The sequence below is a fragment of the Miscanthus floridulus genome, chromosome 5, assembly GCF_019320115.1.
Source record: "Miscanthus floridulus cultivar M001 chromosome 5, ASM1932011v1, whole genome shotgun sequence".
Taxonomy (NCBI): Eukaryota; Viridiplantae; Streptophyta; class Magnoliopsida; order Poales; family Poaceae; genus Miscanthus; species Miscanthus floridulus.
The window spans coordinates 144,556,468-144,568,877 of NC_089584.1; the positions used below are offsets into that span (position 1 = coordinate 144,556,468).

The 12,410-nt window shown below is 49.1% G+C and overlaps 1 protein-coding gene across 1 annotated transcript; it reads right to left on the reverse strand.

Annotated features, from left to right (window-relative positions):
• Positions 1-9,315: 9,315 nt before the first annotated feature.
• On the reverse strand, positions 9,316-11,452 carry LOC136453971 ((+)-neomenthol dehydrogenase-like). Its single transcript, XM_066454526.1, has 3 exons — positions 11,030-11,452; positions 10,474-10,668; positions 9,316-10,376 (listed from the first exon to the last, which is right to left on the reverse strand). Exons 1-3 carry the CDS (start codon positions 11,408-11,410, stop codon positions 9,978-9,980), a joined length of 975 nt encoding a protein of 324 aa, XP_066310623.1. The 5' UTR covers positions 11,411-11,452; the 3' UTR covers positions 9,316-9,977.
• Positions 11,453-12,410: the final 958 nt, after the last annotated feature.

Consider the following 12,410-nt stretch of genomic DNA (forward strand, 5'->3'; position numbering starts at 1 on the left):
CTTAAACTAGATAATGAGATGAGTCCTTCTCTTCTTCCCTCGTGAGAGAGTGTCGGTCGTAGCCAGGGGCTACGGGCCTTAAGGCAGTGCCAAGAGGGAGTTGGCCTGTCGACTGAGCGATGGTATGGTGATGGTGGTATATCGATCCTAGGATCAAAACCTAGCTCTGGACGGAAATATGGTGGAATGGGTGTGGGAATGGTGTTAAAACTTGACCAACTATTATTATATACTTAATATGCTAAAACATAGGAAACCCCAGCCTTATAGGTTCCTTTTGATTATATCTCACTTGCATCCAATTTCCGCAAAGCAATGCTCATAGTGTGGGAGTGGCCAGTACAAATCATACTGATAAATTTTGGCACACAGGTTCTGCTGAGGACTATAGCTCCAAGGAGTTTGATGGTTGAGGGGTTCGTTCCTACGCTCGAGTTTGGCGATCTTATCTTTAAGCTGTTCTAAATGAATGCTACTTTTGATTCCACCAATGCGACGATGTAATAATTTATGTAATTCCGCACTATTTGTACTCTGAAATCACGTTGTATGGATATGATATTCGACTGGAATTTGGTTAATATGATCTACAACGGTCTTATTACACTTCGACTTTGTGGATTTTCCTTCACGAAAGTCAGGTCATTTCAGAGCCCAACCCCAACAAGGTCTCCGCCATCACCAACATGAAACGGCCAACATGCGTCAAGGATATACAGAAGCTTACAGGTTGCATGACTGCTTTAAGTTGCTTCATATCACGCCTCAACGAAAAAGGGCTACCATTCTTCAAACTCCTCAAGGCCTCTGAGCGCTTTTCCTGGTCAGAGGAGACAGACACAGCCTTCGAACAGCTCAAGTTGTTCCTAACAAAGCCTCCGATCATGACGGCACCACGGTTAGACAAAACTCTCTGAATCTACATCGCCGCTACTTCTCGCGTCGTTAGCACAACCATTATAGTCGATCGCGAGGAGGTTGGGCACGCCTATAAGGTGCAACGTTTGGTATACTTCATCAGTGAGGTTCTCAATGAGCCCAATACTCGTTATCCTTAGGTCCAGAAGCTGTTATACACCATCCTGATTATGTCACGCAAGCTCTGCCACTACTTCGAGTATTACAAGATCGCCGTGATCACCAAGTTCCCTCTAGGGGACATTCTCCGCAACAAAGAGGCCAACGGTCGTATCATCAAGTGGGCTGTCGAGCTCGACACTTACTCCATTGAATTTAGAAGCAGGCCTACCATCAAGTCTTAGGCGCTTGCTGATTTCATCACTAAGTGGACAAAGATTCAAGAGCCCATCGCCGCTACTTACCCCGAGCACTGGGTGATGTACTTTGACGGTGCTCTCAACATCAATGGTTCTGGTGTGGGCATTATGTTCCTCATGCCGACCAAGGATAAGCTCCGATACGTTCTTCGGATACATTTTCCAGCCTCTAACAACACCGTCGAATATGAAGCATGTCTCCATGGACTCCATATAGCCGTTGAGCTCGGCGTTAAATGCATCATGGCATACGGGGACTCCACGCTAGTCATCAACCAGCTCAACAAAGACTGGTCCTGCTCCAGTGAGAAGATGGATGCATACTGCACCAAAACCAGGAAGCTTGAAGGGAAATTCTACGGTATCGAGTATCACCATGTGGTACGCGATCAAAATCAGCTCGCCGACCACCTATCCAAGTTAGTCTCCTCTCGCGCTATGATTCCACCAGGGGTCTTTGTTCAAGATCTTCTGGCGCCATTCATTAAGGAAGATAAGGAAATTCAGGAAGTTCTCCCCGCCGAGCAGCTGGTACTTTCGGTACCTTTGTCGGCCACCGATTGAAGGGAACAGTTCATCAAGTACCTCTCCAGCGCCAAAGTACCTACCGATAAGACTGAAACCGAACGCCTAATCTGTCGAAGCAAGCATTACATGCTGGTGGACGACAACTTGATGAGGAAAAGTGCTAAGGAATGGATACTACAAAAATGCATCACCCAAGAAGGAGTGAAGCTACTTCTTGAAATTCACTCGGGTTCCTGCGGCAACCACGCAGCCTCGAGAACCCTGGTCGGCAAAGCTTTCCGAGCTGGTTTTTACTAGTCCACGGCCATCTTCGATGCAGAAGACTTCGTCCAACGTTGTGAAAGATGCCAATTTTTCACCAAGCAAATAGGGTGGAAAATTATGATGAAGAGCAAGCCACAGCTGTTTGGACAGAGGACGTCGATAGGGCTAAGGAAGAACGCCTAATCACTTATATCCGCACAGCCAAATATCTAGAAGGCTTATGAAGGTACTACAACCACAACATCAAAGGTCATTCATTTGCTGTCGGTGACCTTGTTCTTTGCAGAAAACAAAAAACCGAAGGGATGCATAAACTCTCCTCCCCCTGGGAAGGGCCTTACGTCATCAAAGAGGTTACCTGACCAAGGTCTTATCGCCTATGCGACTTAGATGGAATCGATGTCCCTAGTTCATGGCACATCGAGCATCTTATACGTTTATATCCTTGAAACGCTCTAGATATGTACTCTTCACTTCATGATGAATAAAGTTTTGGTCTCCATAATTTGTCTCCATTATTTCTCCATTATGGTTTAATCTCCACTTACGGTCGCCGAGCTTTCAGCTACTCGATAACGAACTCCAATACGAAATCGCCATAACTGCGCCAACCACGTTTCTCTAAATCTCCAATGTTTTTGCCGAACAAGTTTCTCCAAATCGTCGAGCACATTTCTCCAAATCTCCAATGTTTCTGCCAAACAGGTTTCTCCAAATCACCGAACACGTTTCTCCAAATCTCCAACGATTTCACCGAACATGTTTCTCCAAATCGCCGAACACTTTTCTCTAAATCTCCAAATTATTTCGCCAACCGCCGAGCAGCACACATTCCACTCTGCGCTCTATGGAGAAGACCCAGTCTCCGATCTCTCCCTATACGTGCTACGGGCTCCGTGCTCTGTGTTATGGGTGGTCGGCTGTGGTTCCTTGGTGACGCCTGTTCCTCCTACACATGCATGGGCTCCGCGCTCGACGTTATGGACTATGGGCTAGCTAAGGCCAAAGTGTTTAGTAACGAACTAACTGCTTGGACGCTACTTATAATTGCGTTAGGGTTATTACTACAATGATTTTTCACAACTACTAGCAAGCTGCATAAACATGCACTTTATAACATTTATACAAAGACATAAATGTTTTCTGCACTCTCGCGCGCTCTAACTACCCTCTCTAGATGTTATAGATAATACTCTCTAAGCAGATCACCGAGCTCCACCATCGCCGTTTGTCTCATCGAACAGGTCTATGTCGCCGGCCAACTTTTTCGCCGCGTCCTCCTCCTCATCCTCTAGCTGCTGGGTCTCTGCCTCGCCCGTCCCTTCAGTGAATCTAGCCCCTATTGCCTGAAGGTCAATGGATTGATAGTGGGACTAAAGCACCACAAGGGCATGAGTAATGGCAGTAACAATGGCATCGCGGTTGAAGCTCTCCCACGCCACTTTGCACCTTTGGATGACAATGTCTAAGCGCGACAGTCTACCGTTGGGTTGAGGAGCCACCTCTAGGTCGACGCAGTCAAGCACCGGTTTAACTCTAGCAACTCTGGCGTTGAACTTCTCCCGTTGGGTCCTGACCTCTTGCACTAGCACATCAAACTATGCCTTGACCCTCCGATGGTAGTCTGCAAACATTTCAAGGTTCCATCAAGCCAGGAAACTACTTCAACAGTAACTTCGACCAGGAAGTACTCACCATTTAGCTCCTCAGCCAGTTTGTCTGCTTGCCCTGTCTCCTTCATATTCTCCTCTTAGAGTTGTTCGATGGCTTAGCGCAGCTAGCTGAGCTCCGCATCTTGCTCTACACGCACAACAGTCATCACCAAAGATATACCTATTCAATAATACAAAGCACATTCACCGATATACCATATCTGCTTTCTACTCGGATACGCTTCTGAGCTGCTCGGACTTCTGCTCCAATTGCATGGAAGCACTCGCTAGATGCTCAGACTTGCCATGCAGCTACTCGGACGCAGCCGCCAACTACTCAGATAGGACGTCCTTTTGGTACTCCAGGTCCCACACATTGGACTCAGCAAGGTCTCGCTCGCGCTGAGCCCTCTGAATGTTTTTCTCCACAAGGTTCATCGCCTCCTTGAGTTTTTCATTTTCCTCAGCGAGGGGCTCCATCCTTTTGATCAGTTGGTGGCGCTGCTCGATAGTCTGAGTTATCCCCTGCAAGCGCACAATGTCAATGATGAACTCTGATCTCCAACGTCAAAGACGAGGATTCCAGATGCAGTACTGACCTCGATTTGCTTCATTACTCTGGCAAGGGCGGACTTCAGTCTCCTTATCTCCCTGGTGGTGTCTTCCTCCTCGACAACCACCACCTCGTCACCGCATCTATGGAGGATTCGAATGGCCTAGGGTCGAGACTCCTCACCTTCAATCTCTTCCACCTCGTCCTCCTCCACCATGGCTGGAGGCACCATTGGGGGGTCCGTGGCCGGACAGCGGGTCCGACCATGCTTTGTGATGCCTCAGGGGGGGCATCATCTGCTCCTCAGGTGTGATCGGCTTCACCGCCCTAGACATAGGTGCGACACCATCATCTCTTGCATTCACCACTGAAGACCCGATGGCTTCTGTCATTTCCTCGGGCACCGTCGTCGACCCGTTCACCGTCGGAGTCAACTGTTCGCTGCCACCAAGTTCACCAGTAGCGGCGATTGACTCCTCCACAGACCGCCGAGCACCCAAGGACTCCGGAATGGGGTCTACCGCCACCTCCTCTGCTCCGGGACTAGCCATTGGTTGCTCGACAGTCTGGACGGGCAGGGTCAGATCCTTCGCACGCCTTGCACTACATCAAATCAGCTTGTCAGTCACAAAAAAAACTAAGGAACGATGGCAAAGTAACTCTAAGGCAAGGATACTTATGGTTTGGTCTGTCGGTACAATTTCTTGAATCGGCGCTGCCTACCTAAGCCCCTAGATGTGGCCTTGGGGTCGATGCCTATGTCGTGGGGTAGAAGTCCTGCGGTCTCTGCCATCGCCCTTTCCTTCGCCCACCGCTCTAGGGCTCCCCTTGTCTGCTGCTTGGGGACTTCCTCCGCCCACCGCTCTAGGGCTCCCCTCGCCTATTGCTCGGGGACTTCTTCCGCCTGCCGCTCTAGGGCTCCCCTTGCCTATTGCTCGGGGACTCCCCTCGCCTGTTGTTGGGGAACTTCCTCCCCTGCCATCGACTGTTCCTCCACGCGCATGCTGCACGGAGGAGCCTTCGTGCTCGGTGGAGGAGCAACCGAAACTTCATCGTCATCCGACCACTCGAACACCACGATCCTTCGTGACCGAGTGGTCTGGTCACCACCAAGCAAGATGCCACCCGGCTTGAGGGGAGCAGTACCCACCATCTTTCTCTTCTTTCGGGTCGGCTCATTTGTCGCTAGCCTCTTCCCCGAATTTTCTCCGACACCGGAGATGGACTCTCGGACGAGATGCTAACGACTTCCTCCTCAGGCTACGGCGGTGGCCGGGCATCTACTCCCTTCAGCCAATCGCTCCTCGGCATGCCCGAGAAGTACACCGCTCTTTCCTGCAAATGGATCTTCGCATGAGTAAATCAGTCAACTTGTCGACACTGACAAAAGGATAAAAAAGCATCAGAAACATGCAACTAAGATATTTACCTAAGGAGGCACATTTTTACAGTGAAAGGGTTTCGTCTGCCCTAGCAAGTTGAATGAGGCAAGTGGAGCAAACAGCTCTATGACCCGCTCCTGCACAACATCCCTCAACAGCATCTCCGACCTCTCCCGGGTACCATCGATCTCCCCGTTGAACTCAAAGGCAGGGTGGGCCCTCTCCTTGTAGGGATGGATACAGCGCACTATAAAGCTTACCGCCCCTAATCCACCAATGGTCTTCACGTCCTTTATTAAGCCAAGGAGCTCCCTCACTTGCTCCATATCAGCGCTGTTTGGCGTCTCTGACCAGCTCTTCTGGCTTTCCGGTATGTGGTCAGCGTTGCAGCAGACTACAGGGTGGCTTTGCTTCATGTAGAACCACCTAGTGTTCCACCTCTTCAGCGATGTGCTTAGCAGAACAGTAAGGTATTCCCCCGCCATTCTATCGCGCAGCTAAAGATACACTCTGCCGACCACCTTGGAACCACCGCCGCCTCTCTTCTTTAGCTAGAATAGGTGACGGAAGAGAATGAAGTGTGGAAGGATTCCGAGATACACCTCATAGAAATAGATGAAGATAGATATGTGCAATATGGTATTTAGGTGGAGGTTACACAGACTAACCACCCAAAGCTCCAACAGATCCCTTAGGAGTGGATGAATAGGAAATCCCAACCCGCACTAGAAATAATCCTTAAATACCACCACTTCGTTGGTATGAGGCATGGGGAAGGGCTCACCGAGGGTCGGCCGCCATCCGGCGGTGAAGCGATTAGGTAGAACGTCCGCTTCAACCAATCTGTTGAGCTCCGTCTCTCCCATTCGCGATGGCACCCACTCTTCGTCATGTCGGATTTCAGCACTCGCCTTTTGGGGGCTCGTCTTCTTTGGTTTCGCAGCTCCCTTCTTCAGCGTCATCTCTCAGATCTGGTTAGGGTTTGGCGGCAGAAGCGGGTGTAGATGTGAATCTGGAAATGCAACGGCTGAGGAGGAAGATGAAATGGCAAAGGGGCAAAGGTATGAGCACAGGATGCGTTGGCGCAGTTATAAAGCACTCCCCTACCTTTTTGCATTTGAGGGTTTTTGGGAAACCGTTCCCACAATTTGCGCTTCTCCGACTTCTCCACAACTGAAGGTGGGCTGTTACTTGGGCCTTCGCGCAACCCCGACCCGTATCGCTGATTTATCTCCGCAATTTGTTACGGCTCCTCCGAATGTTCGCCGACATCTCCACCAACCGTTACGGCTCAGTAATTACTACTGTACAACCATTACTCCGGTGTTTTCTCCACGATTTTGTTTTCTCCAAGTTGACTGGTGTTTCTGACCCTGGCACCACGTGACCAGGTCACCTACTGTCAGGCTTGGGGACTAAGTGGGTACACTTCACCTTGCGGTGAATGTGCTTTTCGGGGCTACGCCCGGGGACTGGCTGCCTGCTCGGCTGGTCTTCTATTTTTCTTTTACTTTGGACCCTGGCACCACATGACTACGTCATCTACTATCAGGCTCGGGGACTAAGTGGGCACACTTCACCTCGTGGTAAATGTGTTTGCTTTATTCTAGAAGACTCCATGCCTCTTGAAGCTGAAGAGGACTATCTCCTTTTCTCGTGGTCGGACTCTAAGGGGACACACTTGATCCACTGCGAAGACATTTTTTATTCTAAACTTGAGCTCCTTACACCCTTATGGCAAGCCGTAGTTGGGTTATACTGCTCGGCTACGGTTCACGCTGCTCGGCGATGGTTCACGCTGCTCGGCAACTGCTCACAACTGCTCGGCAACTCATCACGGTGGTCGGACCATGAGTTCGACTGCTTGGCTTTGTTCGCGCCTACTCGAACAAGCTCAAGACGGCGTTGCACAACGAGTACAAGACGCTCGGGGACTAGCTATGGGGGGTACGACCCCGGATATCCACGACAGACCATATGGGCTGCGCCCCTAGGGGCGGCCCAGCCCATAAGACGAAGCCTTGTGGGGCACGACTCTGCTCGACGCCTCCCGCAAGACACCGGGAATATATCCTAAAGATGCTACGAGATCTGTTAGGATACGTATGATCCAAAGATTCCTGTAATCTGTTATTACTTTCCGGTTATCTCTCATATCTAACCGACTTGTAACCCTACCCCCCGGACTATATAAGGTGGGCAGAGACCCCCTCCAAAGACACGCAATATCATACGATAGCTAACACAAACCAACAGACCACAGAAGTAGGGTATTACGTCATACTGACGTCTCGAACCTGTCTAACTCGTGTGTCTCTGTTGCCTTCTTGTTCTTGATCACACGCTTCTCTGCCAATCAATCTACCTTCGTGGGATACCCCTCGGAGGACTGCCGACGATATTCTGTCGACACCCAGTGTGTTCAGAGAACACGTAGCCGGCATGGGTTTAAGGGAAAGCCTATGATTCTTGGACAATAAAGGCCTAGTTAAGAATCTGTTTCAAAACAAAGAAGTGCATTATAGCTATTTTATCTAATGGTAAGAGACCGTGACGATGAGGCACGCTCTATGCACTGATCTGTGATGGAATGAGAACAAGAGAAAGTAAGTAAGTTAAATTTAAGTTATAAGTGAGATCAAGGGAGAGAATGTTAGTTGATCTCCACCAATAGGCCCATGTGCCCTGATCGAGGGCGCCCAACCCTAATATGGTTGGTGGGCCTCCATCGCACAGCGCCATAAATAGGAGGTGGGGCCGGGGCGCTCGAGTCACGAGGTTCGCCTGAGCCGCCTAGCACCCGACCTACAGTCCTAAACCCTAGCCGATCACAGAGGGTGCGCTGCCAGCGATAGGAAACGCCGCCACCGCCTCTGCATCACGCCGGAGGACTGCTACGCCGTCGGGCTGCCCTGCGGCCTCTACACTGACCCAGACGACACCGCTACTACACTACCACCGGGTTATCGCCAAGCATTACGATGGCGAGCCCATCTTCCTTCAAGGCAGCCGATGGTTTGCACCCTTCACCCCTCTCTTTCTCTTGTTCTATCTACTGTTACTGCACCAGTAGATGTTCTAGGACTCACGGTTTATCCAAGTGCAAGTAGACATGCTAGTTCTATGGCTAGAGATCCTGTTTTAGTTTTAACATTATGACCACCTAGGGCGCCGTTAAGACGTGTTGTATTAAACTTTTCCTCTATCTTAATACAAAGACGCGCAAATCTTTTGTGTGATCGAGAGAAAAAAAAACATGTAACACTGACAGAAGGAAAACTCAGCAGTGATGTGGCCTGAACCCAACGCAAACGCAACCGATGGTGCAACATGCACTTCAATACAGGTCATTTGCTGAGAGCTTGTAGCACACGTAGGAAGCAGCGAGCTGGTCGTGCTTCCCAAGTTGCCATTCTAGCGGTCCTGATAAACATTCCGCTTTTATGATACTTCATTCATAGCCAACAAACATTTCGTATATCACCTTAATTAACAAAATTTGAGGTCATGGGCTTTCCATCAATGTGACAACATAGTGGTGCCCCTTTAATGATCTCGATCATCTGCTTGTGAGCTTGTCATATAATTGCTCCCAAGCACCAAAATCATGAATAACCTAAATAGATCACACAGGCACGGTGCCACATATTCCTTTCTCATCCATGTTTTTTTGAAAAAAAGAGAAAAACTCATCTCCAAGACTACCCCATATCTCTTCCTCATCTTTTGGCACTTGCAAACCGGCCGCCTCCACACATAAAAATACGCATATCCTAGTCGCGCGCATCACCTTCCCGTGCCGTCACGACGTCAATTTGCCGCTGGGAGGCAGCCGTGGCCCCTGCGTGGTGGCCGTGGCCGTTTGCTGCCGCTCGGAGGCAGCCCTGTGGCGCCTGCGTGGTGTCCGTGGCCGGCTGCTGCTGCTCGGAGGCATCCCGTGGCCCCTGCGTGGAGGCCGTGGCCAGCTGCTGCCGCTCGTTTAGGGAACAAAATTTAAGATACTCTTGAAGATGCTCTCAGTAGGCTAAACAGCAATCATCGTGATTGATAAACCATTCACAGAATTAAGTAACACACACTAACAAAACAATGAGCACTCTCCATATTACACTTGGTACTTTCTTCTATCCATAGCAAATTAGCAATGCTAAAAATATTATGGCTTGTGTGTTCATGATAAACATTATGCTTTGTGAATCTCTATGCCTTGATGGATGATGATAAGTAGCAATCAGAGCAGTTTGTAACGATGGATTTAAGATCTTGAGTCCTAATTTTTCCTGCTTGCAGGTGGGACAAGAATGTGGGTAAGGTAGTCACCTTAGAAGCTTATCTCACATCTCTCAGCGAAGAACTTCCCATTTGTGGGTGGTTCCTGAGGTAATAAGGCAAGCCATACACCTGTATCAGCACCTTCTTCGGCAGAAATATTTCCTTCCCAACCAGTCATGGCAGTTTTTACCCAGCCAGGGCAGAAACAGTTAATGTATATCTTTTGGCCTTCAGGCCGATCCGAGAGCCTCCTTGCCATGAGTCGTGTATAAACATTAACAGCGAGCTTTGAGATCGAATAGTCCGTGTAAATCTGTGGCCACTCATTGGAGGTCCAAGTACCTTGCTTGACTTGTTCGAGAAATTTGGTGATCATCTCATCAATTAGCTGCTCTGATAAACGATCGTCATTCAACAGTTGATCTCTTAGGCTCGCAACACCAATTCTCTGACAGAATAGAATCAAAGGGTAAAGTAAATGTGAACGCACTGCATATTAAGAATAGATCACAATGGGAAGATAGGAACATGTCTAACAAACTTACATTCCGTCTGCCATCGGCTCTACCAAGCCTTGAGCTGACATTCACTATCCGAGCACCATACGGAGAGTGTTTCATTAGTGGTATCATAGCATCAATCATCCGCTTTGTGCCACAGTAATTTGTCTTGATAACTTGCTCAGCAAACTCAACAGAATTATCTGCTCCTTTGTTGAAGTTTACACCTGCATTGTTAACCTGTAGCCAGGGTACAACACATATAAGATATGGCCTTCAGGAAAGATCTTTGTAAATAACAGTCTATTTATGAATTGAAGGTGGTGTCACTGCACCTGGTTCTTCTCCTTTTCTACCAATCGGTTATATAGAGTACAAATTCCAGAAATAACTGCTAGGTAGTTCGTAGTTGTCGGGAAAAAAAACTAGGACTAGTCTTGCTGGTTAATTGAATTATTTTTTGATGAAACTGGAGGGGGCGCAGCCCCTACAGGAGTTAATTGAATTAATCTTCCGTAGTATTGTGAAAGCAAAGAAACTAATCACTGGATATAAACGACACAACTACATGAGCCAGGTAAGGCAATGAGAATGAGCTCACAAGGACATGTATGCCGCCGTGGGTTTCCACCGCCCAGGCCGCGAAGGCCTTCACCGACGCGGCGTCCGCCACGTCGAGCTGGCGGGACTCCAAGCTGACGACAGAGTCATCGGGAGCCTCCACCAGGATCCTCCCGGCCGCGTCCTGGCCCTTGGCGGCGTCGCGGGAGGCGAGCACGACGTGGAGACCATGGAGCGCGAGCTGGCGGGCGGCCTCGAAGCCAATGCCGCGGTTGGCGCCCGTGACCACCGCTACGGCCCGCGGCGCCAGGCGGTCCCACCATCGCTGGTGGGGCTCGTAGGGGAGGGCCCGGAGGAGGGTGACCTCGCGGCGGCGCTGCTCGCGCCGCTCCCGCGCCGCCTCCTTCCCTTTCTTCCCCATCTCTCACTTTTTTTTTGAGTGGATCCCCATCTCTCAGTTGCTCTTGCTTCCGTCGTAAACGGAAATGATCATCCAGCCCAATAGTGGGAATGGAAGTATTTGGGCCTTCGTGCCTCGTCACGTTTTCTATGGATGGTAAAATGGGCCCGCTCAGGTCTAATTAGACTGCATGACAAAAGCAAAAGAAAAAAAAAATCTATTTTGCCTCCCTTAACCATCACAAAAGTCTTTAAAAAAAGGGCTCTTGTGTTCTTGCCCCTACTTTGATGTGCAATTATGATTTTGCCCTCGTTTTTCTAACTTTGTGATTTTGCCCTTAACTGTTCACAAGTCAACGCGATTTTGTCCCTGGTCAACGCGAATTTGCCCCTGTTTTTACCGTTGACCAGGGGCAAAATTGCGTTGACTTGTGAACAGTTAAGGGCAAAATCACAAAGTTAGAAAAACGGGGGTAAAATCACAATTGCACAACTGTGTAAGGGGCAAGAACACCATTTTCCCTTAAAAACTATCACAAAAGTCAGCTTTTCCTCCCTCAATTCTAAAACCAAAAATAACTCCTCCCTCATCTTTCAAAACCGGTCACTTGGCGAACGAGCCAATGGCTTAGTGGTGGGAGTTGCTCAGTGGAGCCACCACGGCCTGGGTTCGAGCCCCGCTCGACATAGGTTTGGCACCGGGGTTTTTGCCCCCATTTTCTTTACAGCCCCAAGCGCGGATGTTCCATAATAGTCATGGTGCCATGCCCTTCATGCTTGGAGTCTGATAATCTTCAAGTAGCTCTCAGCTATGTGTGTCTTTAGGTATATGTGTAGTAGGCTTAGTTTGTGTTCAGTGTGTGTACGTGTGTGAGTGTGGTGTGTGGTCTGAGTTTGTATGCAAATTCAGATACCACAACTTGTACTTGAAGTATTGAGATATTAAAAAAATCGATCACTTGACCCATAGCTATTTCCCCATGTGGGTTTTTTTTTCTTTTATGTTTATTTCGGGTGAATCT

Excerpts from the sequence above, each read along its gene's own strand:
- LOC136453971 (XM_066454526.1), bottom strand. The coding sequence starts at position 11,410 with ATGGGGAAGAAAGGGAAGGAGGCGGCGCGGGAGCGGCGCGAGCAGCGC. Across the intron at positions 10,669-11,029 it reads ACGGCGGCATACATGTCCTT|GTTAACAATGCAGGTGTAAA; the intron begins GTGAGCTCATTC and ends CCCTGGCTACAG. Across the intron at positions 10,377-10,473 it reads GAGCCGATGGCAGACGGAAT|AGAATTGGTGTTGCGAGCCT; the intron begins GTAAGTTTGTTA and ends CTATTCTGTCAG.